We start from the raw sequence: 24,131 nt of genomic DNA on the forward strand, positions 1-24,131 counted from the left end.
CACACCATGCCTCCGAGCATGAGCCCTTTTACCAGGCTCTCCGGACGCTCCCTGGCTGGGCACCTAGCTGGCCTGTCTCCTGTGGGTCCACCTCTCCTCCCTGCGTGGCCCTGTCACTGTGATCTGCCACCTGGGACTCTTTCCTGGTCACTTTCAAGCCAGAAAGGAGCTGTCCCTAATCCCCAAGTGCAGCCCAGGGTGGCCCCTCCCTGTCCCTTACCCACCGTGGCACCATGGAACTGGGCTCTCGTATGGCCTTCTCATAACTTGTCTGTGTTTGACATTTTCTGAGGTGAAAACTTACAAAGTATACTAATCACTGTAACTCTCTCCCATCCAGCCCTTTCTCCCAGGCTGGGTGTCCCCTGCCATGCACAGTGACTGAGGACATCTTTGGGACTCAGGGCTCCTCTGCTGATAATAACTCGTGGCCATTGTTTCAGCGTGGTGAGCATTGTCTTGGGAAGCAGCTATCTCGGGTGCAGGCCCCACGGCGTGGAGCTTCTCCTCCCATCGCGCCTGCACCGTCTACAAATCTGCTATTGCAGCTAACAGGCAGGGTTGAGGTGGCCTTGCTACTGACATGAGGTGGCACTGATGGACAATGTGCAGGACGACAGAGAGCTCTGGGTCTCTGCCTGCCTGAGGGTGTCCCATCTTTCCAGAGCAAAGCTGCAGCCTGCGCATGAGCCTGCTCCAATGACTGTGCAGTGTCAAGGCTGTGCCTGAACTCATCCCCCCCCCCCGTTTACTCTGTTCTCCTGGGCAGCCTGTGTCGCAGCCACAACTTACGCTGGTGGTGTCACCTTATAAAGATGCCCCTGGAATGTCCTTCCCCCAAGGGCTTTTGCTCCCTGGCTACTTCACATTCCACAGAGGCCCTGAACCTCACCAAGCCCTTGCCTCAGAATTGCCCACCTTATCCCCTAAATTTGTGTCTTCTCAGCCTTCCCTAGGTCACCTCTGGTGACAACCCATGAACAAGCAGGTGGGGCATCTAGTGGATAGCACAGAACTCCTATGTGGGTCAGGGCCCAGCTTGTTAAGGTAATCTTGGGAGGGCTAGCCACCTCCCTGGAGGGCCCCAGGTCTCTGTAATCAGCCAACCTACCCAGTCTTCCTGGACTCTGGTGCTGGGCAGATGCCCTACCTGTAACTCTGGCAGGAAGATGGGTGACAACTGGGATAGCCAGACATGGGAAATGGCCAGCACCCCTCACAGACCAGCCAAGGCCCAAGGCAGTTACTAGGTCAGCTCCCAGAAAAGGGGTGGCTACCTCAGGCCGCACAGGGTCTTCAATGCCAACAACAGCGATGCAGGTGAGGTCACCCACGACCTCATTCTCATTGTCCCAGTCAGGCTCGTGGCCCGCAGAGAAGTCTCGGTAGGCAACGCAGATGGTGCGCAGGCCATCACAAGCCATTGGCTCAATAACCTTCTTCACCATGTCGTCCCGGTCACGAGGGCGAAAGCTTCGGAGCTCCCCGTTGCTGTTTAAGATGTTGGTGCATCTGGACAGGGAAGGGGTGGGACGAGGTGGAGGCAGGGAGAGAACAGGAGAAAACAGTGCCTGTCACAGTGGATTAGGGTGGGCTCTTTCTTAGTCAGTGGCTGGCTCCCTCATAAAGAACTGGGGACACAGAGACACACGAACAGGGAGAGTGGTGTGTGACGACTGGCAGAGGGTGGAACAACGCAGCTGAGAGTCACAGCACACAGGGCAGAAGACACCTCCAGAAAGTGGGGGAGGTGGTGGGGATTGGCCTCACAGTCTTCAGGGAAGCACAGTCCCCACCCTTGATTTGGACTTCTGGCCCCTGGACTGGAGAGGTTGGCTATGTGACCCGGGTGGGAGGGAGGATGCAAAGCCATGGCAGGTGTCCCACACACTCCAGGAAAAGCTGAAGCCTATGCATTCAGGCGGCAGCCATGTCAGGCCAAGTTCTGATGCCCCTGGTGGCTCCTCAGAAGTGACAGGCCCGGGGCCGGGGAGATGGCTCAGTGGAATAAGCGCTTCCCTGGCAAGTGCAAGGGCCTGAGTTCAATCCCCGGTTCCGCAAAAAAAAAAAAAAAGTGACAGGCCTCAGGGATTTTGCCACAGAGACAGATGTGGTAGAAGAAATGGGGCCTCCAGTGACAGGTGCTACAAGGAAAACTGGTGACACAGGAACTGGCTATCAAGATGGGAGGTGGGACAGCCCTCTGAGGAGATCAATATTCCTTTGAGCTCCGTGTTAGGAGGGGATATTCAGGCCCACATAGCTAGCGAAAGAAAGAACCACGGTCAGAGCTCAGCCCCAGCTGCAGAGCTTGGGCCTAAGGGCCCACCAGAAGGGAGGCATGGAAAGGGGACTGGGCACCTAAGTCCAGTCTCCACTCCCAACGCAGCAGGGACATGTCAGGTGGAGGCTGGAGGTGGCCTTCGGCGGGGCCTCTTAGGGGCACACCTGGTGGGCTGGTGAAGGTGCACTTGGTGACTGGGTGTGCTGAGACTGCAGCACAGGAGGGCCCGGCGTGCGATTCAGGACTAGTCCCAAGGCTAGTATGAGGGAGGAGCACACGGGGCCAGAGAAGCCAGGGCCAAGGGTGCGGGCTGAGAGTGGGGGCATCCGAGGTGAGCTGCACGCCCTTTCCTTCACTTTGTTAGCGGCTTTATTGATCGATAATTCACATGCCACAAACTTGCCCACTGAAGGTACATAATTTGATGGCTCTTGGGCTCCTCAAAGGTACATACAAGCAGAACTATAGTCAACCAGAGCATTTTCTAGCCTCAGAAAGAAACCCCATGTAAGCCTCAACAGCAGGGACAGACCCTTGGACTTCATCAGTCTTCCAACATGTGCGGCTCAGGACACTAGTGAGAGTGTGGAAAGACAGCCAGTGGGATGGGAGGACATATTCACAAATTATATAACTGATGGGGATCGAGCGTATAGAAGACATAAAAAGCACTTCAGACTCAACAATGAAAGGGCAAACAACCCAACTCAAACACAGGCAAAGGAGACCTAGAGATGAGCACTGAGCCCAGGGAAGGGTGCTTGAGGTATAATCCTTGGGGACACACAAGCCAAGCACCATGAGTTCCCACTGCATGCCCACTAGGATGGAGGGATAATTGTCACAGTAGAAAGTAACAGATATCGGTGAGGATGAAGAGAAGGTGGAATCCTACTGTGGTGGGAAATGGGATGGAATCATTTTGAAAACCCTTTTGGCAGGGGTCTCAAAAGAATAAGCGCAGAGTTACCACATGGCTGGACAATTTGACTCCTAGGTAGAAGTGATGGTTAATTTCACCACACCAAGGATGCCTAGAAAATCGGCACCAAGAACTGGAGCTGCTGCTGTGACTGGAGGTGGTAACACGGAAGAGTCTTTAGAACTGCATTGCACAAGGAGTCTTGGAAGCATTTGAAGGAACCTCCTGGAGAAAGCCCAGAGTGCTGCAAGCACAGATTTCTGGTGCTTCTGGTGGGGGCTCGACAGCCCTAAGTGCTCACTAGGTGCAGGCAGTGCAGGTATGCTGACAAGGTTGTAGATGGAGCAAGGGTTCTGGAGGATAACGGGATGAGAGCTCTCCTTAGTTACGTTGTGGCCAGAAAAACTTGGTCGTATTTTGTCCACACCCTGAGACTTTGTGGGCATTTGACTTTAAAGGAAACAGACTCATTTATCTAGTGGAGGAAATCTCAAGACCGCCCAGCATTTAGGCAGTGGCACTGCTATCACTGGCTGCTTTAAGTCAAATCTACTTTGAGAGTCGGGAGCTAGGAGGAACAGAGTGCGGCTGGGCAAGACGTGCACATGACGTTCTGGCTCAGCATGTGCAGTTGCCATTGCTACTGTTGCTAAAAAGGAGCTAACCTTTTCCATTTGGACCATAGGGGAGGCACGTGAGTGAATCTCAGATACTGGCACGACCATGGCCATCACAGGCTTAGAGATGGAGAGATGCACGTTCGCATCAAAGACTTTCCAGGTCTGTCTTTGGAGAAGAGAGCCCCAGGGTAGCCTGCTCACCCTGAAGCACCCAGGACACTGTTTTCCTGGGATTATCTTCCTTATGTTCATCCATCCAGGCACTCAGTGATGCAGGAGCCATGGTTCAAGGGGGCCCACGTATGACTCACACTTGTGGCAGACCATGTGACACTGAAGTTGGCAGGCATATAGAATGTGGATGCAAGAGGTATGGGGCCTTGGGGGCTTCTCTCCAGATTGCAAAGGAAAGCCTGTGGGGCAGGAGACATGTGGCAGAAAAGCTAATCCTGAGGGAAGCCACAAAAGTGCACCCAGCAAAGTCACACAGGTGAAGTCCTTGGGGTCCACATCCCAGCACAGTGTGTCCCAGATGCTGGCCCTGGAAAGTTCAGGCTTAATGTTTTTCCTCTTGGATGTTGGTCTCGGTCTGATCTGGTCTCTCCATGCGACTTTTCTATTTCTCCCCTCTCGGAGTAGGAGTGTTTACCTTTGTGCCACTGCATGTTGGCAGGGTTTAAATTTCTTTTTGATTTTTACAGGAGCTCAAAGATAAGAGTTTGCCTTGAGCCTCTGAGGAGACCTGAGTTGGACTTTTGAGCAGCACTGGAGTTATTAAGACTTTGGGGACTCCTGGAGATGGGCTGAGTGCATTTTTCATTGTGGGGTGGCCATGAGCCTGTGTGGGTTGGGGTGGGACTCCACAGCATGGTACAGCTATGGTGCATCTCCCTCTGAGTTAAAGGCTTGGTCCTCAGCCTGGTGCTACCAGGAGATGGTGAAACTTTAAAGGTGGAGCCGCGTGGGGAGGCTTTAGGTCACTGGCTGTGTGCCTTCGAAGGAGGATGAGGGATTGCGGTCTCTTCTTCCTCCTCCTCCTCACAGCCATGCAATGAGGCCTTTTGCTCGACTACACGCTCCCTGCCATGGTGCAGTGCCTTGTAATGGGGCCAGTGGACCACAGGCTGACCCGTGCAGAATCTGTAAACCAAAATCACCCTTTTCTCTTTGTAGGCTTTCCATTATTATTTGCCATAGTAATGAAAAGCTAACACAGCATGTATCCCAAAAAGTTGAAAATGCGTGTTCAAACAGCAATGTGTACATGAATTTTCATGGCATATTTGCCATAGCCAAACTGTGGAAACAGCCCTTGTCTGTCCACAGATGAATGGGGAAACAAAATGTGGCCTTACCCATACAGAGGGCTGGTATTCAATTGTCAAAAGGAATGAAGTTCTAATATATGAGGACATTATTCTCAGGGAAAGAAGGCAGACGCAAATGCCACGAGGTGTATGATTCCGTTTATATGACTTGCCCAGACTGGGCCAATGCAGAATGTCTTCATTGCAAAAGCAGAGCAGTGGTTGCCAGGCTGAAGAGTAGCTGCTTCCAGTGTGCAAGGGTTCTTTTCAAGGTGAAAGAAAGGTTTTAGGGCCCACAGTAGAGATGGCTCACATTGTGAGTACACCCAGTGCCACGGAGCCACGCAGTTTAAAGTGGTTAAGGTAGGCAGCTGCATATTAAGTCTGTTTCGCCCCAGACATGAAGCAAGAGGTCTTGCGCACACCCGTTAGCCCATCCCAGCCCCCAGGCCCTGGCCCCTTCCTGTGGCCCACTCACTTTTTGAGCAGGATCTCCGAGGCCCCCTTGCTGAAAAGGCGAAAGCCACCATCAGGCATGTGGATGACCGTGCTCATGGACTTGCGGACCGAGTTGAAGGTGTACACTTTGTAAAGCTTATCTTCTGGAATCTGCTCCCGCACGGGCTGGAAATCCCGCTTCAGGTCCAGCACGAAGCCCAGTAGAGCGCACTCAGTCTTATTCCCCACTTGGCGTGGGAGGGCGCCTTCCTTCTCTGGAGGCTGCAGGGAGGGGAGAGCCAACATGGTGTGGGGGTTGTGAGCACCCCAATGCTGTCCCCAGGCCCTGGCTCCTGTCCAGCTGTGCCCTCCACACTGGCAAGATGGAAGAAGAAGGCCTGGTGTGGACTAGATGGGCCCTGCCTTAGTGGTTACGTGAGCCCTTGCTAGCTGATTTCCCATCATTCACTAGGCCCCACCCAGCAACCGGAGCACCCTCTCATGCTAGGGACAGGAAAGGGTACGGCCACTACCCCAGAGGTTCTTCTCCAAAGTTCTTGACTTCAGTGTTGTTTGTTTTGTCTTTGTGGTGCTGGACCCAGAACCCAGGGCGTTGTGCAAGCTAATGAAGCGCGCTCCCACTAAGCTGCACCTCTAGTTCCCCCAAAGTCCTAAGGAGGCCTGGTGAGCCCCCGGGCTGCACATACCATGACCCAGTCCATCCCTCTCCCTCTCCCTCCGTGGCCCTGCCGGCCTGCCCTCCTGAGCCTGCTCACTAGTATTTTGGTGGTGTAGGCACTGTTGATGGAGATGGCGTGGACCAGGAGGTCAAGGGTCTTGGGGGTCAGGGCGCTGGGGGCTGGAATCTCCTTGTAGTGGGTGTCTCCTACGTAGGACTGGACCACGGTCATGCGGTTGGTGGTGAGCGTGCCCGTCTTGTCTGAGCAGATGGCTGTGGCATTGCCCATGGTCTCACAGGCATCCAGGTGGCGGACCAGGTTGTTGTCCTTCATCATTTTCTGCAAAGGGCACAGAAGGAGTGGGGGGCACTTGGGTTGTTCGCTCAGCAGGGGAAGGGGAGTGAGACGTGGTCAAGGCAAATATGGTGTGGGGGGGTACTGACAACCCGCTGGGGACCTTGGCCAGCACTGGGCTGGGTGGTGGCCAAACTGAGCGGGCAGACTCCTGTTTAGGTGGGTGCTGTTCTGGGAGCCCTCTCTCAGCTCACCTGCTGGCCTGTGGCTCCCCATGCCACCCTGGCTGTCCCATGCTCCCAGTGTCACTGGTGTCCCCCAGGCCTCTTGCCTCTCAGCCCCTTGCCAGCCACACCCCACTCCCTGTCTGAGTCTGTGGGATGGAACCAATCAGAAGCCTAATGATTACCTTGACAGAGTAAGCCAAGGAGATGGTGACAGCAAGAGGTAGACCCTCGGGGACAGCCACAACCAGCACAGTGACGCCGATGATGAAGAACTTCACAAAGTACTGCACATAGACTGGCGTGCACTCTGCCAGCCACACCCGGCCATCCACAACGAAGGTCTCGATGACAAAGTAGAGGACCAGGATGATGACAGTGATGGCCGACATCACCAGTCCTGCCCAGCCATGATGGGGGCAGAGGGATGGAGGAGAGGGAAGAAAAGGTTAGGACCACTGTAGCTGCACTGTCTTGAGGTAGCCAGGGCCTTCCCTAAGGCACCCAGGTTTGCCCTGTGCTTGGGGAGAACCCCTGGGGGTGGCTCAGGCTGTGGCCTGTGTGCATGGCCTACATGACGTGCCACATGGCCTTTTCCTGCTCCACATGCCCTGCCACCATCCGCAGGAGCCCAGGTCCCCACACCTGCTCAGTGGCCCCTGTCCCTCAGCTCCAGCTGTCATACCTGCTTTCCCAATCTGTACAGCCAGTTTCGTGAGTTTGCCCTGCAGGACTGACTTCTCCTTCTTGGGCACGCTGGTTTTCTTCTTCTCCCGGTCCTCCATCTCCCCACCCTCTGCACTCTTCAGGGGCTGCATTTCCATGGCAACTGCCCCATCCTGCTTCTTGGCTGTACGCAGAGGAGCCCCATGGGCGAGGTTAGGGCCTGGACAGGGGAAGGGGCTCCAGGGGGCTATCACCAGGGTGACATGGTGCACCACACAGAGGAAAAAGGGTTCTGTGGGGTGCACCTAGTTCCAAGCTCCACACAGCCTTCCCTGTGCACCCACCTAAGCCCAGGCCCTCCTGAGGGAGGTGGGCTGCTGCAGTACTGTCCTGGTGGGACAGAGACTTGGTTGTCTCATGGGAAGGGAGGACAGACACAACACAAGGGACTTCGGCACACAGACACAGTGGCCAATTCCTGGGGCAGAGGCCTGCCGTCTGAAGAGTGTTCCCGAAGCTGAGGCTGGCTCACCCGCCCCGGGTGGCATCTGAGCCGTCCCTTGCCTCCCAGCCTCCCAGCCACCTGGTTGTGCCTGGGCTGTCACCTCCCACAGGCCTTTCTGTCCCCCAGCTGCCACTTTTGGCTCCCTTTGCCCCCCACCCCCAGGGAAAGCGTCCTTTGCGCGTCATCCTTGCTGCCTTTGATGGGGTAGGCAAGTCCCCCAGCCCCACCAAGCCCCAGCCTCACACCCCTTGGGCCCCCTGTTGTACTGCCAAAGGAATGCAGGTGTGCAGGAGGGCCCACTGGCCTGGACTTCGGGGTCCCCAAGCTTACCTTTCCCCTGCTTCACTCTTGGCCCTTCCTCCCTAGTTGGAAAGCCAAGGCCACTTACTGTAGCTTCTTCCTCCTGGAGGCCTCGAGGACAGGCCTGGCCCTGTCCAGCAGATCCACTCTAGCCTTGTACCCCGCCTCCATACAGCCCCTCAACCCAGGGCTCCAGCTATCAGACTGTCCTGTCCCAAATGCCCTGCCAATCTTGGTTACACTACAAGCTGTGGCTGGCTTGGGTGACCCTGTCCTAGTCCCTCGGCTGCCAGGTGTCCATGAAAGCACAAGCCACCTGGAGCTCAACTATCCACCTCTGCCTGTGACTTTCCTGACGGACAGGGCCATATTATATCACCGTGTTCCCATCACCTAGAACTGACTACTGATTTGTCCTGACATCTCTCCTTGGGCCACCCCCTGCCACCCAGTCACTTCTTCCTGTGTCTCCCAGTGCCGACCAGGCACCCAGGCCTCTGCCCCTTGGATACTGACCTTGACCCTGGCCCATGGGCTCAGCTGAAAGGGTGCTTGCTTAGGAAACCCAAAGGACTAGGACCCAAAGCAGTGGGCAAGTCACCCGCTCTGCGCCTCAGTTTCCTCATTTGGCCAAGCAGACCATAGTGTTCACTCTTTGCAGGGACAAGCTGACCATCCCCTTGGCAGCCCCTCTGCCTTCTGGCAGTGGCTGTAGGTGGGCAGCTTGGAACAACCTTGGAGTGCCCCCTCCCCCCTCTGGCAAGGATGGGCCCACTTACCTGGCCTCCAGGTTGCATTCCTACTGGCTGTAGGCGCCCCTCCCCCAGCCCCCACCCCAGGCCCGCCCCAGCTCCTGCCTGCCCAGTGTCGGCTTGCATTACCTCGGGTCTGGCTACTGTCCATCGCCCCATCCTGCTGCTTGCCTACAGTGGGAGAGGAACGACAGACACGGAGACTTGAGAACACCCATGTGGCCAGGACACATGCACACACACAGGACAGTGGGTAGAGCTGGGGCACGGACAGTGCAGCCCAGGATGTGAGATGGAGCTGTCACCACCTTCCACCATGTGGCCACCCCACATTCTCTGGATGACCTGAGCAAAACCACTGGCCAGGGCTTTGTGAACTCCTAATGCTATGCCTATATGGGCCCTCGGCCACACAGGGGTGGGAGACCCCCCCAGTGTAGCCCACGGGCTTTGTGCCCAGCACCCTGCCGGCAGTCAGCTCTGTGTGTGCACCAGGACTCTGCCAGGTCTTGGGCGCCTGCCCGGCACCTCCAGGGCAACACTTGAAAGAGCTTGCATGTGTGCCCAAGGCCACCACACGGAGGGCCCATGTGAGTGCAGGGTCAGGCTGCGCCCTAGAGAACCTGCCTGGGTATGGACAGGTGGCTGCTGTAGGAGCTGTTCTTAATGGCTGTACATGCCCTGGCTCTGATCTCGACAAGGGGGGCTTGTGGCTTGGCCTGCTGGTTCTTACTCAATACTCCATTGCCACTGGGGATCCAGGGACAGCCAGGGAAGCACACAGCTCCTAGGCAGTGGTGTTGAGCTCTGCACTTCTCAAGAAGGAAGGACAGCCCCCACCAAGCCGGATGGTCCAGAATGGACCCTCTCTACCCAGGGCCCCTGTGCAGGTTGGAGGAGTAGTTTAGAGGGAAAGGAGTGTGGGGCGGGCCCTCCGTGTGGTGGCCTTGGGCACACATGCAAGCTCTTTCAAGTGTTGCCCTGGAGGTGCCGGGCAGGTGCCCAAGACCTGGCAGAGTCCTGCGTGCACACACAGAGCTGACCACCAGCAGGGTGCTGGTCACGAAGCCCGTGGGCTACACTGGGGGGATGGAAATCTCCCACGCCTGTGTGGCCTAGGGCCCACGTAGCATTAGGGATTCACCCATAGACACAGGATGACAGCACGGGACAAAACAGCACAACAGGGAGTATTTGCTGGACAGACCACAGAGCAGTGTGCACACAGGGCTGGGGGAGGCTCCTGAGGAGGGAGGCTTGGGGTGAGTGAGCGCTGCAGGGAGAGGTGACCTGAAGCACAAGCAGGGCTGAGGCCACCTTGTGGGAAAGGTTGCGGAGGAGCCATGCTCAAGAGGCATAGCTGGAGAAAAAAGGAGGCAGGCGGGCAGGCCGGGCTCCCCCAGCGGTCAGAGTCAGGGCAGGCAGAGGGAGAAATGCCAGGCACAGTGAGCTCTCCTCCTGGAAGCCAGCCTCCTCAGGGCCCTACATTGTACAGTCTGAGAGTGCTGGAGAAGAGCGAGGTGGGGGTGTCAAGTTCATAGGGGAGTGGCCGATTACCAAGCTGCGAGTGGCACCAGTGGTGAAGGGACAGAGCAGGAGGCCAGAAGCCCGCAAAGGGACCAGGGGACACTGAGACTGAAGGCTCCAGCAGTCTAAAAGAGGGAATCTTGGCATGGAGGTAGGGGTGGAGGGTCCTTTGTGGAAGGGGCTTCCCGTCACCAGCTGTGACCAAGAGATCACCAGACAGGGCCAGCTGTTGTCCCTGGAGAGAGGCTTGGGGATGCCAGCCCAGCGCAGTCCAGTGCAGCCCACGCCTAGAGCCCACCTAGCTGCCTGTGTACCCTGGTGCTTACTAGGGAAGGATGCCTGGCTGAGGACAGGACAGCCCCATGGAGACGGGCTCAGTACAGCGAAGAGGTGGGAACAGGGTAGTGCTCACTCAGGGAGATGCATGCTGCCAGAAGACAAGGCCCGTAGTGGCTGGGAGCTGGGATAGGTGGCGTGGGCTGGGACTGCTAGTGTGCCTTTCCTTATGCTAGCCTGTGAGGCGGGTGGACAGGCCCAGGCCATCTGCAGTCTGACACTGACTGTTCCCTTGCTAGCTCCCTGGTCTCAGGCCCGGCTAGAGGCCCCTGGCAGGAAGCAGAGTTCTGGCCATGCGCGTGGAATCTCTGGCCTTCTGGGTAGCTTCTCCTGGGTAGGAGGCACAAGCCTAGAATCTCTGCTCCCCACTTGGTTTGGGCTGCAGGAGAGGCCAGAGCCAGAGAAGTGGCACACAGGTGTGGCCCTGAGTCACAGCAGTAGTCAGGCTGGGCTGGTGGGGCTGTGACCGGAGGTCAGGGAGGCACTGAGGTCTGGCTCTCCCCAGGGTGGACCTTCTGTAGACAGATAAGAAAAAGCAAGGCCCTAGCTGGAGGCCATCATTAGCACCAGAAGCCAGAAGTTGGTGTCGCCTTACCTTTCTTATCCTTCTTTTCTTCCTCCTCTCCGCCAGCTCCCAGCAAAGTAAATATGATGCCTGTCTGGGAGTTCACACCAACAGCTGTCACCACCATTCTTCCTGAACCTTCCATGACATGAGTGCCTGGCACAGCAACACAGAGACTGAGACAGAGATTACCCCACCCAAACGGGTGACAAGTTCAGTGCCTGAAGGTTCATTCCCAGGGAATCCTAGAGGCAGGGACTCAGCACCCAGAAGTCACCAGAACTATGTTGGCCTTAAAATGTGCACTTCAGCTTGCTCCCTGGCTTAGCAGGGACCCAGAGGCCCACAGAGGGGCTGGGATGAGCCACCCACAGGGGCCTCCAGGGGCCTACATTTCCCATGGGGCTAAGTGACAACTTTCAGGAAAAAGAACATCGTGTCCACTGGGTCTCCTCAAGGGTCCAGATTTAGGAGGAGCACTATGCTGAGCCCCAGTAAGCTCTCCTCCACTTGGGAATTCCTATTCTTGACACAGAGGCCCTGCTAAGCTGGCAGCACCTACTTACTTACCCTGTGGCCACCATCAGCCCCCCAATGACCTTTTTTTTTTTTTTTTTTTTTTTTGCGAAACCGGGGATTGAACTCAGGCCCTTGTACTTGCCAGGGAAGCACTTATTCCACTGAGCCATCTCCCCGGCCCCCCAGTGACCTTTTGATGGCTCCCCGACTAGAAGGGCTACTTAGGGAGGTTATCAGGTAGGTGAGCCTATCCCACATTTGGGCCAAAGGGCTTCCAAGTTGACTTTGTGCTAAGCTGGTTGGGAAGGTGGCCCTCACCTGAGAGCAGCATGGGATCTTTGTCAGCTGACTTGCGCACGTGGTCTGACTCGCCTGTCAGGGAGCTCTCATCAATCTTGAGGTCATTACCCTGGATGAGCACACCATCTGCAGGCAGCAGGTCTCCTAAGGGCCAGCACAGAACCGGAACCAAAGACTATGGATCTCGAGGGCCTTTCTCCCTACTACCTCTTCCAAGCTACCCCAGAGGAGGTCCCTTGGAATATGATGGGCCACCTGGAAAAGGCACTTGGGAACCCCCTTCCTTCAGTCTCCTTCTCTGGGAGGATGTCATGGTTTAGGTCTAAAGTGTCCCCCAAAAGTGTCATGTCTTCTGAGGTGGAGCTTTTGGAAGGTGATGGAATCATGTGGTTACTATGTTCACCAGTGGATTAATACACTGATGAGTTCAGCAGGTGAATGTGTTGTTGGTAGATAGGTCCTGTCAGAAGAGGTGGGTCATGGGCTGGTGAGATGGCTCAGTGGTCTAAAGCACCTACTTAGAACAAGCTTAGCAAAGCACAGGGACCGCGGTTCAATCCCCCAGCACCACATGCCAGCCAGCCCCGCCCCCTGGTGGGCTGAGCTGGCCACACACACATACACACACACACATAAATAAAAATAAAAAAAAACCTTAGAGGTGGGTCATTAGGAGAGCGGCCCGGAAAAGTCTATTCTTCTCCTGAGCTCTTCCCTTCTCCCTCTCTTCCTGGCTGCATTGTGATTTGTGCCTTGGAGCCTACCATGGACTGAGTCCTCTAAAAGCTGTAAGCCTGCGCCAGGGATAGAGCTCAGTGGCACAGCGCCTGCGTGGCAAGCACAAGGTCTAGAGCTTGATTCCTAGTACCAAAAGAGCCAAACAAGCAAACAACAGAACCCCACTGTGAGCCGAAATAAACCTCTCCTCCTTTGAGTTGTGGCTGTCAAGTACTCTGTTCCAGTGATGAGAAAGCGAGTAATTCAGATTCTGGTACCAGTAATGGGGGTCATGGCTGTGACTGCACCTGATTGTATGGTTTTAAGAAAGCCTTTGAAATTTGTCTGTGGGAGGAGTTTGGAGAGTGTGCAGGTGTGAACCACAGAAAACCTAAACTGCTGTAATCAGACACCGATGGGAGATTTTGGTCCAGAGCTCAGAAAATCAAAAGCTGGTAGGAATATGAACAGTGAAGCCCAAGCTCAGGAGGTTTCAGATGGAAAAACTGGACTAGAGACCATGTGTATTGCACTCTGGCAAAGGAGTTGTCTACATTGTGTCCATAGCCTACAACTTCATGTGATGCTGAATCTAAAGGTGGTGAACTAATCGATCTGGTGGAGGAAATTTGAAGACAGCTCAATGTTCAGGCTGCATCATAGGTACTTCTGGCTGCTTTTAGCCTGATCTGCAGTGAAAATCAGAAGCAAAAAGCAGAGTTAAATAATATGGTAAAACTTACAGCTTGGTCAGAAAGGAAGCACATCTAAAGTTGGAGCTCAGGAAAAATGTGGTTGCTGAAAAAATTAGCATTAAAAGAACGCAAGTATTTTCTATCAGAACAGTAGGAAAGGTGGACAGAAGGCATCTCAGAAATTGGCTCACCACCACCCTTCACAGACTCAGAGGTGCAAAAATGTGAACTTTTCATTTAAGCAGGGAGCCTTTGAGTCCTGTCTTTCAGAAGGACCACGTAAGGAATTGGTTTTACAGGATTCCTTCCACAGTACTCAGCTATCCGGGCACCTAGAAGCTTCTGCTGCCATGATGCAAGGGGCTTGGGTATTGCCTGTGTTGATGGCAGGTCTTGTTGCTGTCCACGTGATTCTGGTTTTACTGGCATGCAGAATGCAAGAGTTGTGAGGTCATGAAGAGACCTCCCAGAGTGCAGAAGAAGGCTTGGACAGCCAGGCTGTGTGTTCTTGACGGGGCTGTGAGTGAAGCCACGAGAGTAAAGCTGGACGTGCAGAGGAGACTCCAGGAAGGTGAAGATCCCAGGAATGTGGAACTTCTTCCGAAGAAAGCCATAGGCAGTGAGAGGAGCCCAGCCCAAGAAAGGCCATGTAGACTGTAGCCAGCAAGGCCATAGGGGTGGGCCGGTCGAGGCCTCTGGAGCTGCTCCAGCGCTGGACACAGGGCCCTGGACTTCACGTTTGCCCTTCTGGGTCTTGCTCTTGCTTTGGTCCCGGCCCTCTCTACCTCCTTATTTCTCCCTTTCAGAATGGGAAGGTTTACCCTGTGCCGTGCACTACAGGCAGTGTTTAACTTTCTTTTTCTCTTCAGGGCTTCATAGCTGAGTTCGTCTTGAGTCTTAGAGAGACTTTGGACTTGAACTTGTGAGCCTAGAGATGGGCTAAAAGCATTTTGCGTAATGAAATGGGCATGAACCTTTTGGGGACCAAGGCTGAATACTATAATTTAGAATTAAAATGTCCCCCAGAAGCCTCATGCACGCAGAGGCTCTCCGAATGATTGGCTCATGGGGGTGTTATGCTTTTCTGTGGAGGAGCACACAGCTGGGAGGCGGGCCTGCGCCCCTGCAGGTGGGACCTCGAGGGCGTGCCCTTGGCCTTGGCGCCTCGCCTTTCTGCTTTCTCTGTGATGTCCTTCCACCATGTTGCCCTGCCTTGGAGCTCACCAGCCATGGGCCTCTAAAAGCCATGAGTCAAAACAAACTTCTCCTTCAAGTTGTGGGTGTTAAGTGTTTTATCCCAGTGATGGGACAGTGACAAAAACAGAGGGGGGATCACCCACTCCTAATCAGGGAACAGGGACATTTACATCCTGCAGTAGAGGCTGTAGGGATGGCCACTGCTGTGCCCCGAGCTCCACCTCCCCACAGGCTTGCACCTGCAATACTCCTTATCTCCAGCCCCCTCCAGGTGAAGGCACAGGTGCTCCCAAGGAGACAGCCTTGCTGGGGACTCTTGTCAGGCCCATTGTTCCTGGAAAGGGGAGCCACATTTCTTGGAGGGGGCGGCGAGGGCCAACACACTCACCATACTTGACCTGGGCAATATCCCCTACCACCAGCGCAGCCACAGGAACCTGGAGGAGCTGCCCATTCCGGATGACTGTGAACTTCTGCTCCTGCTCAATGCGGCTCTGAAGGCCTCGAAACTGCTTCTCCTTGCTCCAGTCATTGAAGGCTGTGACCAGCACCACGCAGATGACGGATAGTAAGATGGCAGCCCCCTCGATCCAGCCAGCCTCTGCTTCACCCTCATCTTCTGCCCCGCCAGACACATTCCCACAGGCTGTGCCCAAGGACAAACAGAAGCAGAAAAGAAGTCATGCCAGTCTGGGCAGAGTCACTCAGAAGCCACCCTCTTTTCCTTCCTGCCCAGACCCCCGGGCCGCACCTTCGCTCTCCTCTCCAGGTGGTGCATAGAAGGAGAGGCCCAGAGACACGATGGCAGCCACCTCCAGGATGATGAGGGTCACGTCCTGCAGGGCCTCCCACACCAGCTGCAGGAAGGTCTTGGGTTGCTTGGGGGGGATGAAGTTCTGCCCATAGATCTGCCTGCGCTTCTCCAAGTCATTGGTGTTGTCTGCCAGGCCTGCATGGTGCCCCATGAGGGCGGCAGAAGCACAGAGGGACAGGATGGGACAGGTCAGCCAGAACCATGGGCACCACAAGCACCCTCTAGGTGGTGCCCTGGGACAGGTCGGGAGCTGCCCAGGCCAGGGACACTGATCTCTCTGCAGACCCATGTGGGAGTGAGCATGTGGCCCTCTGTGGCCACGGCAGAAGGCTCCAGCCCAGGAAGAGGGGCCGCCAACCTCTTCCCGATTCTCAGGCGAGGCAGTCTTGGGGCCCCAGGGCCCCAGTCTCTGGTACCCCAACCCAGGCCATGGGCCTCCATCATCTACTCTTAGTTGATTCCTACCTCCCAACTGTCACTGAGTGAGAACTTGCCAGGCAAGGGGGGGTGCAAGGGAGACTGGGAGGGAGCAGAAGACAGCAGCCAGGGGCTCTGAGAGTTACCAATCAAAGGGGTGCAGGCAACAGCAGCCTGATTTCCCGGGGGCCAGAGAAGTATTAGGACCCTCTCCGAAGAGCAGCTGCGCTGGCCTGGGAAGGTATCTCCAGCTGTAGACATTTGGGCTTGCTGTCAACAACCCCCTGCCCTGCGCAGTGACCAGCCCACTGCCAGATACGAATATGGGTCCAAGAGAGCCATGAAACTTGGCCACACCCTGGCCCCATGGCCTGGTCTCCAAGGCTTAATTTGCACAGGAGGCAGGGTCCAGGGCCCACGGGGACAGAGGGGTGGCCTCTGGAGACAAAGGTGGAGGCCCACTTCCCAGAAGCTTCTCAGAGAAGGAGCAGACAGACAGAGCATGACACCAACTGGGGATCATGGTGGTCAGGTGAGGGCAAGAGGGGACCCAGGAGAGGAGCTGGGGGCCAGGGCTGCCTGGGAAGAGGCAAAGCCAGCCTTGGGGGCAGTGGCGAGGGCCTGGCCTAATGTCCTTGTGGGCGTCATCTTACTGGGGCTGTGCCAGGAACCGAGCCCTAGGTGTGCAGTGACACAACTGCCTTGGTCGTGATGCCTTCCCCAGAGCCTGAGTGGGGGTCTTTGTGGGGGGTAGGACAGGTAGGCCCTGTGGGGCTGTGTACGTACATGGTGACTGCCAGGCTCAGTGGCCGTGGCCTCACCATGATGGCCTTCCTCCCTGTCTGATTCTGTCACCCATCATTCCTGAAGATGAGTACCCACCGTCTCCAGGATGCCAGCCAGGGAATGAGGAGGGGAAGGAGGAAGAATCAGAAGTTCTCCAAGGGGGGATCCCCTGGGTCCCAAGCAGGCCAAGGTCCTGGACCAGTGTCAGGGCTGAGGGGCTGAGCCCACGACCCAGCAAGCTCCTGTGGGGCTCTGAGCCTCCATTCAGGCTTAGCTACCTTCCCCAGGGGTCACGCGGAGGTGATGCCTCCCCCTGTCCTTGGCCCCAGGGATTCCCAGCCCCTCCTCGGGCTCTCACTGTCTCCCTAGGCTGTGGTCCATCCCCCAGTGCCCAGACACAGAGGCAGCCAGCTGGCCCTGAGTCACCAGCTGTCCTTCTGCCACCTGTTGACAGAGGCCAGGGTGTGGCCTGGCCAAGGTGGAAGGACAGTAGCCTCAGAATGTCTGCGCTAAGCTAGGTGACAGCCACACAATGTCCTCACCAGGAAGGGCTGCAGCTGTTTCTCCCTTTCTCCTTCTGGCCTCAGTGCACCCTGGCTTGGCTGGCAGCTCAGATTTCTGCTGGAGCCAAAGGCCTCTTTCTGAGGGCTGCAGCTCTTAGGGGCCAGGGACCCAGCCCAAGGGCCCATCTGTCACTCTGGGCCCGGCTTCTCTCCTTCAGCTCTAGGAGCTGTGTGTAATGGGGAGGCCCCAGAGCCCTGTGTCCCCAGGTACCATCCCAGAGCCCCTGAGAATGAAAGCCCACTGTCAGCTCTAGAGAGCCCATAGGTGCCCATGGCACCTCATGAGTCTGTTCTTGCCTGCCCTGCCGCATGCCGCAATTTTCCCCAGGGCAGTGTGGCCTTTGGGCTCCTTCCCTGGGAGCCCCCTCCACACCTGGGCACCCGCCTTGCCATTGGCCTTGATTTGCCCTTGCTACTGTAGCACCGCTTCTCCCTATCATTGGTCCTTGTGGCCTCGGCCTGCCTGTGGGTGCAGGAGTCCTGACAGCTGCTGCCACCACCTCTGCACCCACTGTGGGGGAGGGACATGAGGGCAGCTGCAGCCCCTTCACTGCTAAACACAGGCCTGCCCAGCAGGCCCTAGAGTGGCCTGGGGCCAGGGCACGGGGGCAGGGCTGGCTGGTTGGCATGGACACAGATGGGCCGCCTGCCCGGAGCATAGGCCAGATGCCATCGGAATTGGATTAGGACCACATCGTGTCAGCTCTTAGCTAATCTGCCCCTCCTTCCCAGGACTCCTGTAGAGAGCAGACAGGAGAGGGGGGCACAGGGCCCAAGTCCCCAGCACGCCTCTCAGCCAGGTTCCTGGCCAGCAGAGCAGCTGTCTTCAGATGTTCTCCGGAAGCTGCTGCGGTCTCCTCGGAGGCAGAGGAGAGTGGAATGATGGGCTGCACCCAGAAGTCAGAGCCCCTCTCCCAATGCACCACGTACCTCCCCAGCCTCCCCACTGTGCCTGAGCCTCTCCTTGGTACCCCTGTGTCTGCCTACCTTGCCAATGCCTTAGCATGGGACCTGGGGGGGCAGCTAAGCTGGCCCTCCTACAGCTTGGCCACTGTATCTAAGCAAGACTGAGTAGGCGGGCCTGGTGGCTGAGCCAGAAGGCCTGCAGAGGTCCACGCGGCCTGGCTGAGGGGACCTGGGGAGTGCTCCTCGTGGCTCCTGGCACCAGACAGCTCAAGCTGAGGAGCTCAGGAGGAGGGGTGCTCCTCAGGCCTCGCCGGCTCTCCCCACAGGGACCCAGGTGCTCAGAAGGCAGCCAGGGGCTGGGCCACCTACCCAGGCGCCTGCCCTTCTCTGTGCCTGCCCCTCCCTGGGCACCAGGCAAGCTCCTGAGCTCTGCAGCTGAATCGGCAGCCTCCCAGGGGCCTTGACATTTTAAATATTTAACAAGGCCTGACAGCCGAGGGAAGAGCCGCCTGCTGAAGCCCATCTGCTTCCTTTGATCTGGGAGAGGCCAGAGCCCTTGTGGCTACACGGCCCTCCACCCTGGTCTCCTTGGAGGCCCCAGGCCTGGGGCGGGGGGCAAGAAGCAGCGAGGAGTGAGAGCCTCTGGCGCAGAGCTGAGCCATCTGCCCGGACAGCATGCCGCTCCAGGCTGGTGTGTGGCAGGGCAGGCGGGACAGGGTGTCCGTGGGCACACTCAGGGACACCCAGGCAGCCTGCCAGAGAGGTTGCTGTCCCCGGAATTCCGGCATCCCTTGCCAACCTCAACTCCTCCCTTCTGAACCCCAGGTGGGGTGAGGCCAGAGCAACAGGATCCCGACTGTACCCAAAACCCTGAGCACATGGAGAGGGGCACGCAGGCGACGGCCATACCCAGCCCAGGCAGAGGAAGCGAGCAGAAGCTGAGACATCTGAGAATGGGCAGGGCTTGGTGATAGAAGGGATGGGGTGCCAGGGTGCAGGAACAGCCCAGGGTGATGGCCAGGGCTAGCAGCACTGCGTGGGCCACTGCTGCTACCATCGGGCTGAGCAGCTGATGAAATCAATCAGCACTGGCTGGGAGTGAGCCTGGCATGGGTTTGGGATAGCCCAGACAAGCCTGCCAGGCCAATGCCCGCTGGGCCAGAGAGGTCTCCAGCTCCTGGAGTGTGGGCCTGGCCCTGGCCCTTGGGTGGACCCTGTCTCAGAGGGGACCCCAGCTGCAAGCGTGCAGGGAAGGGCAGAGCTACACCCCATAGTCAGACCCCTAACTTGGTCCTTCAGGAGGATGTCCACAGGCTTCCAGAGGCCCAATGGGGCCCTGACACTGCGTGGGACAGCTGTAAGTGATACCACTTCCAGTCGGCACTCTGCACCTCCTGTGCCCCAGAGGAGTCGCACCCTGCACCCCCTCCTCTGCGGGCTTAGTTGAACTCTGGGATGAAGCTATGGAGAGGCACCAGATATGCAGACAGGGGTCCCACCTCCCTCCATGGGGGGCTGCCTGGGGTTCACTTGGGGTCCTCACTTCCCCTTCCCTCCTTGGCTCTATAGGATGGAAAAAAGCTGGTTGTGGAGGTGCAGATGAGGGGGTCAGGCTCCCTGGGACTCTGTTACCAAGGTGACAACACCACCCCTGGCACAGGACCTCCTATCCAAGGGGAAGAGTCTGAGCACAGGCTCAGTTAGAGAACTCTCTAGAAAGCACCCGGCCAGACCTACCCTCAGTGGGCGAAGTCTTCAGCCTCCGACAGAGCCCACCAACATCCCCGTACGCTTCCTGGATCTTCTGCAGTGCCTCAGCTCCACGGAGCTCCATGAGGGCGCGCAGCTCTGCCAGTGTGCACCCGAGGCCACCTGCCTGGGGGGCCTCCCGCTGCTGTGGTGGCTTCGGGTGGAACTCGATGGAGCTGTTGGCCATGTCGCCCATCCTGCCTGTTGACCCTTCACACAGGTGCAGCCTTGCCTTTGCCGCAGTGAGGGACAGGGGGCTGGCTAGCTGCAGTCCTGGTGCCAAGTGAGGCGCAGGGGTAGGGGGCAGTGGCTAAGTGCGGACACCTAGGGAGAGGGAGTTGAAGCCGAGGGAGTGGTTGAGATAAAAACTAAGTCCAGGTGCAAAATTCACCTCCTAGGTTGGGTTCCCCCTACCCCCCATCTCACCCCAAGTAAGATGGGCTAGCCCAGGCAAAGAAGGAAGCTTCGGTGCCTTCTGCCGGGGACCCTCCCACCACTACCTGCATCCATCTGGGGACCTGGCTGAAATGAGGCAATGACTGGGCTGGCAGAGGCCAGTGTCACCTGTATGGGTGGGTGGTCCCAGCCCTCCCCACCCATTCCCAGCTCTTGCCTGATTAAGGCACGCCCAGTGTAGCCGGCATGCTCTAAATCCCTGGTGGTCTGCTGGCGCCGCCTTTGTGCCACACAGCTTCAGGCCTGGTGCTGTGGCGGGCTCCGGGGAGTGGAATGAGCCATGGACAGGGCTCCAGGTCAAGACTTAGTGTGCAGGGTGTTTCTGCAGCCCTGGGGGTACCTGGGAGTCGGGGACAGGAAAGGAGGAGGCCGAGGGAGGGAGGAGACAAAGGGAGTGCAAGGGGAAAGAGACCAGGAAACGATACATGGGGCAGAGCCACAAGCAGCCACAGGTCACTGGTGACTGCCAGTGCTCTGTGTGCCCCAGCACCAGTGCCACCCACACCCCACACGCCCTCGTTCTTCCTGATGATGTAGGCTCTAAGGCTGCTAGATTGCATGGCCTTCCCTCCTCGCAGAGAATCATGAAGTTGCATTCCTTTTACTGTTCCGTCCACTGATGTCCCTGCCCCACCCTAGGATCTGACAGGGGGAGTCCCAGGGCGCCCCTTCCTTGGCCAGACTGCAGCCCTCTGCAGCTTTTCTTTCCTCGCATCTCTCCTGCCTGCACGTCCTCAGGAGTGGATCCCAAGTCCTTCCAGAACTGACCCAGTGTTAACTTTCTGGGCCCTCCACGTGGAGCAGCCTTCAGGTTTGGGGGATGGCAAAACCCAACGGCAGACACAGACCTCACCATTTTCTCCCACTCGCATCCTTCTCCAGCCTTTCTTCCAGTTGGTGTTCTGATAAATATTCACTGGCCTGATATGCTGAGCACAGTGGATCAACAAGACTAAACTAATTCCTGCTCAGTGACAGAAACAAAGTCAGGGTCAAGGTTCAAGAGCCATGGGGTTTGAAGGAAGGCCTCTGGGAGAAAGGACTGGGAGGAGGGTGAGGGGTAAATTGAGGCGGAGGGCAGGGGCTGCAGCGGAGAGCCTGGAGCTGCGGCTGCCACATGCTGCACCCAGCCACCCACACGGTGCACAAATCACTCTTCTTTTCTCCAGCGCAGGCAAGTGAGGCTGGCCAGAGGAAAGAGCCAGGACTGTTGTGAAGGCTGCCAAGGCTGTCCTCAGCCCTCTCTGGTCCTTCTCCAACCTGAGCCCCAGGACCTGGGTGCCACTGTCAGGGGTGGGCTTTGTCCTCACCCCAGCTGGCTGCCTGGTGGAGTGTGAGTCCAATCTGTCCATGTAGACACTGGCTTTGGCTCACACAAGCTGTCCCTCCTGCCAGCAGCTCCTGGGCCCCAGGCTCTGATGTTCCCAGCCTACTGTGTACAGCCTCAGGGTCCCAGCTGGGGACTTGTGCATCCTCAACTGAGCTGCCTAGGGACTCCGCGGGGTCTCTTTCTAAAGGGGAAGCCAGAGGGGACCTTCTGTTCTTTTGGAGCACTTCATCTGCTCAGCCCCCCCAACTCAGAGAAGAAGGGTGCAGTGGAGCCTGGGCAGGGCTGGGCACAGCCTGGTCCCACCAGAGACCCCTGGGGCTATAGCCCTCCCTCTCTGTGGAGCCAGCTCCCCACTGCCCTCCTGCTCCCTACCCTGGGGCCCTGTATGGCCCAGTGCTGGATGGAGCAGCAGTGCCAGGCCAGCCAGAGCTGCCCTGGGTCCTCCCCGAGCTGTCCCCGCTGCCGTGCCATGATCGCTGGGCGGACTGGACCCATGGTGACTCACGCTCAGGATGCTGGGCAGGCAGGCCAGGCCAGAGCTCCTGATGCACTCAAGCTGGGTCCCCTCCCTGCAGCTGGAGGGACGATGCCCCTCAGGTGACCAGCTGCTATGCCAGTCTGAGTCACCATCTCTCTGGTTCAGGCACCATCACTGAAGACAGTAAGTCCTCTGCTGACCCTGCCGCAGCCCTGGTTCCAGTGCCCCAGCTGGTGAGCACCTTCTGGCTCCTCTCCTGCTGTGTCTGGTGGCTGCCACCACTCTGCAGGGCCACACAGCCTCCTCCCACTGCTACCTGCTGACCTCCAATGAACTCTCAGCCCCAGTCCCAGCAGAATGTCCCTAGGAAAACGTGCCCGTTACTTCAGCACAATCCACTGCTGCTGCATCTCTGGCCTCACGGCGCGCTCTCTCACTCAGCTTGGCGTCCAGGTCCCGGGGGCTGTGTCTGTCCCACCCACCAGAGCTTAGTTCTTTGGGCACATGGTATGGAGCTGGCAGGAAGCCCCTATGCAGTCAGTCCTGGGTGGGGGACAGGGCCCTGCAGGGATGAGTGAACGGGGGCTTGGCCCTCCAAGAGGAACCTAGAGCCCAGGAAGGTGGAGGATCCTCCCCCGGAAAGTTGGGGCGGGGCGGGGCAGGGCGGAGTGGGTGCTGGCTCCGTCAGCTCAGGTCACAGGGCAGAGCAGGGCTATCGGTGAGGGTGAGACAGCAGGTGCTGTGGGCTTTGGTGAGGGTGAGACAGCAGGTGCTGTGGGCTTTGCCTTTAGTCCACCCGCCACTGTCTCTACACCTGGGCCATGGCCTGCCTTGGCCCAAATAAGGACAGCAGCCATCGCTGAAGGGGTCCAGGACAGAAGCCACCAAGCCTAGGGGTTCCATAGGCCTGACAAGAATTTCCGGCCTGGGCTGCTTGCCAAGAACAGCCTGTGGGCACCAAAAGGGCAGGGGCAGGACCATCTCCGCACTCTTTCATCTTTCAGACTTTCATTGGCTTAATTGAGTTTAGAGCTTCCACAAAGGGGCACTGGGACCTTCCGGCACGAACTGCAGACTGGTGCGCACAGGCCAGCTCAGCCGGCGGGCTGAGAGCAGAGATGCCCCTGCTGGATGCCTGTCAACAGGTTGCTGCCTCAGGAAGGAGGGAGTGTGGAGGACACAGCTTGCATCCAGCCAGCTCCCAAGTCCGAATGCCTTCTCCACTGTCCCTCCAGCAGGCTGTAGTCACTGGGCCAGAGGCACAGGGCTCCTCCTTCCGGGGCTGTCTCTCTGTCTCTCTTGATAGGTTTCTGGGCACTCCCAGCACCTTCCGAGCAGCCCCCCCTCAAGCTGCAGAGTTTCTGAGTGAGGGGCACCTCTGTCCCCAGGACCCCCTCTTGGTACCCTACTCCTGACACCAAGCTTCTAGCCAGCAGCATTTGCAGATGCCAACGTCTATGTCGCAGCCCTCACTGTGGCCTCACAAACACCCACTTCCTCCTGGGGAAACAGAGGCCTTGACAGGGCTGGAGACACCAGACACCAAGCTCCTGTTTGGCCCAGGCCTCCCAGCCAGCCTTCCACGTGACCTGAGGTGAGTCACAGCCACCCACGCTGGGACATCCTGGCAATTTCCCAAGTAGCTTCCCTGGCAGGCCTCAGCCACCTGCTATGTGTGGGGTGGCCCAGCCTTACCTTCCCAGGGGCAATGAATTGGGAGAAAAGGCTACCACTGGCCCCCATGCTGACACCCCAGAGCACGTCAGAATTCATCCCATCAAGTC

General features: G+C 57.4%; 1 protein-coding gene across 5 annotated transcripts in view; it reads right to left on the reverse strand.

Annotated features, from left to right (window-relative positions):
* The window catches only part of Atp2b3 (ATPase plasma membrane Ca2+ transporting 3), a 47,015-nt gene extending 26,612 nt beyond the window's left edge, over nt 1-20,403 (reverse strand). For 3 of the 5 annotated variants that reach the window (XM_023705327.1, XM_023705330.1, XM_004645125.2), the window contains exons 1-11: nt 20,072-20,403; nt 15,600-15,797; nt 15,237-15,494; nt 12,258-12,383; nt 11,451-11,576; nt 9,122-9,163; nt 7,455-7,619; nt 6,955-7,169; nt 6,348-6,590; nt 5,612-5,853; nt 1,278-1,512 (exon numbers count right to left, since the gene is read on the reverse strand). In XM_023705327.1, the coding sequence (XP_023561095.1) occupies nt 1,278-1,512; nt 5,612-5,853; nt 6,348-6,590; nt 6,955-7,169; nt 7,455-7,619; nt 9,122-9,163; nt 11,451-11,576; nt 12,258-12,383; nt 15,237-15,494; nt 15,600-15,797; nt 20,072-20,279 (2,058 nt within the window). In that variant the 5' untranslated portion in view covers nt 20,280-20,403. The remainder of the gene's footprint in view (nt 1-1,277; nt 1,513-5,611; nt 5,854-6,347; nt 6,591-6,954; nt 7,170-7,454; nt 7,620-9,121; nt 9,164-11,450; nt 11,577-12,257; nt 12,384-15,236; nt 15,495-15,599; nt 15,798-20,071) is intronic. The other 2 variants (XM_023705328.1, XM_004645126.2) reach the window with 1 other exon arrangement.
* Between the last annotated feature and the right edge of the window lie 3,728 nt (nt 20,404-24,131).

The sequence above is a fragment of the Octodon degus genome, unplaced genomic scaffold, assembly GCF_000260255.1.
Source record: "Octodon degus isolate 3935 unplaced genomic scaffold, OctDeg1.0 scaffold00218, whole genome shotgun sequence".
NCBI classification, from domain to species: Eukaryota; Metazoa; Chordata; class Mammalia; order Rodentia; family Octodontidae; genus Octodon; species Octodon degus.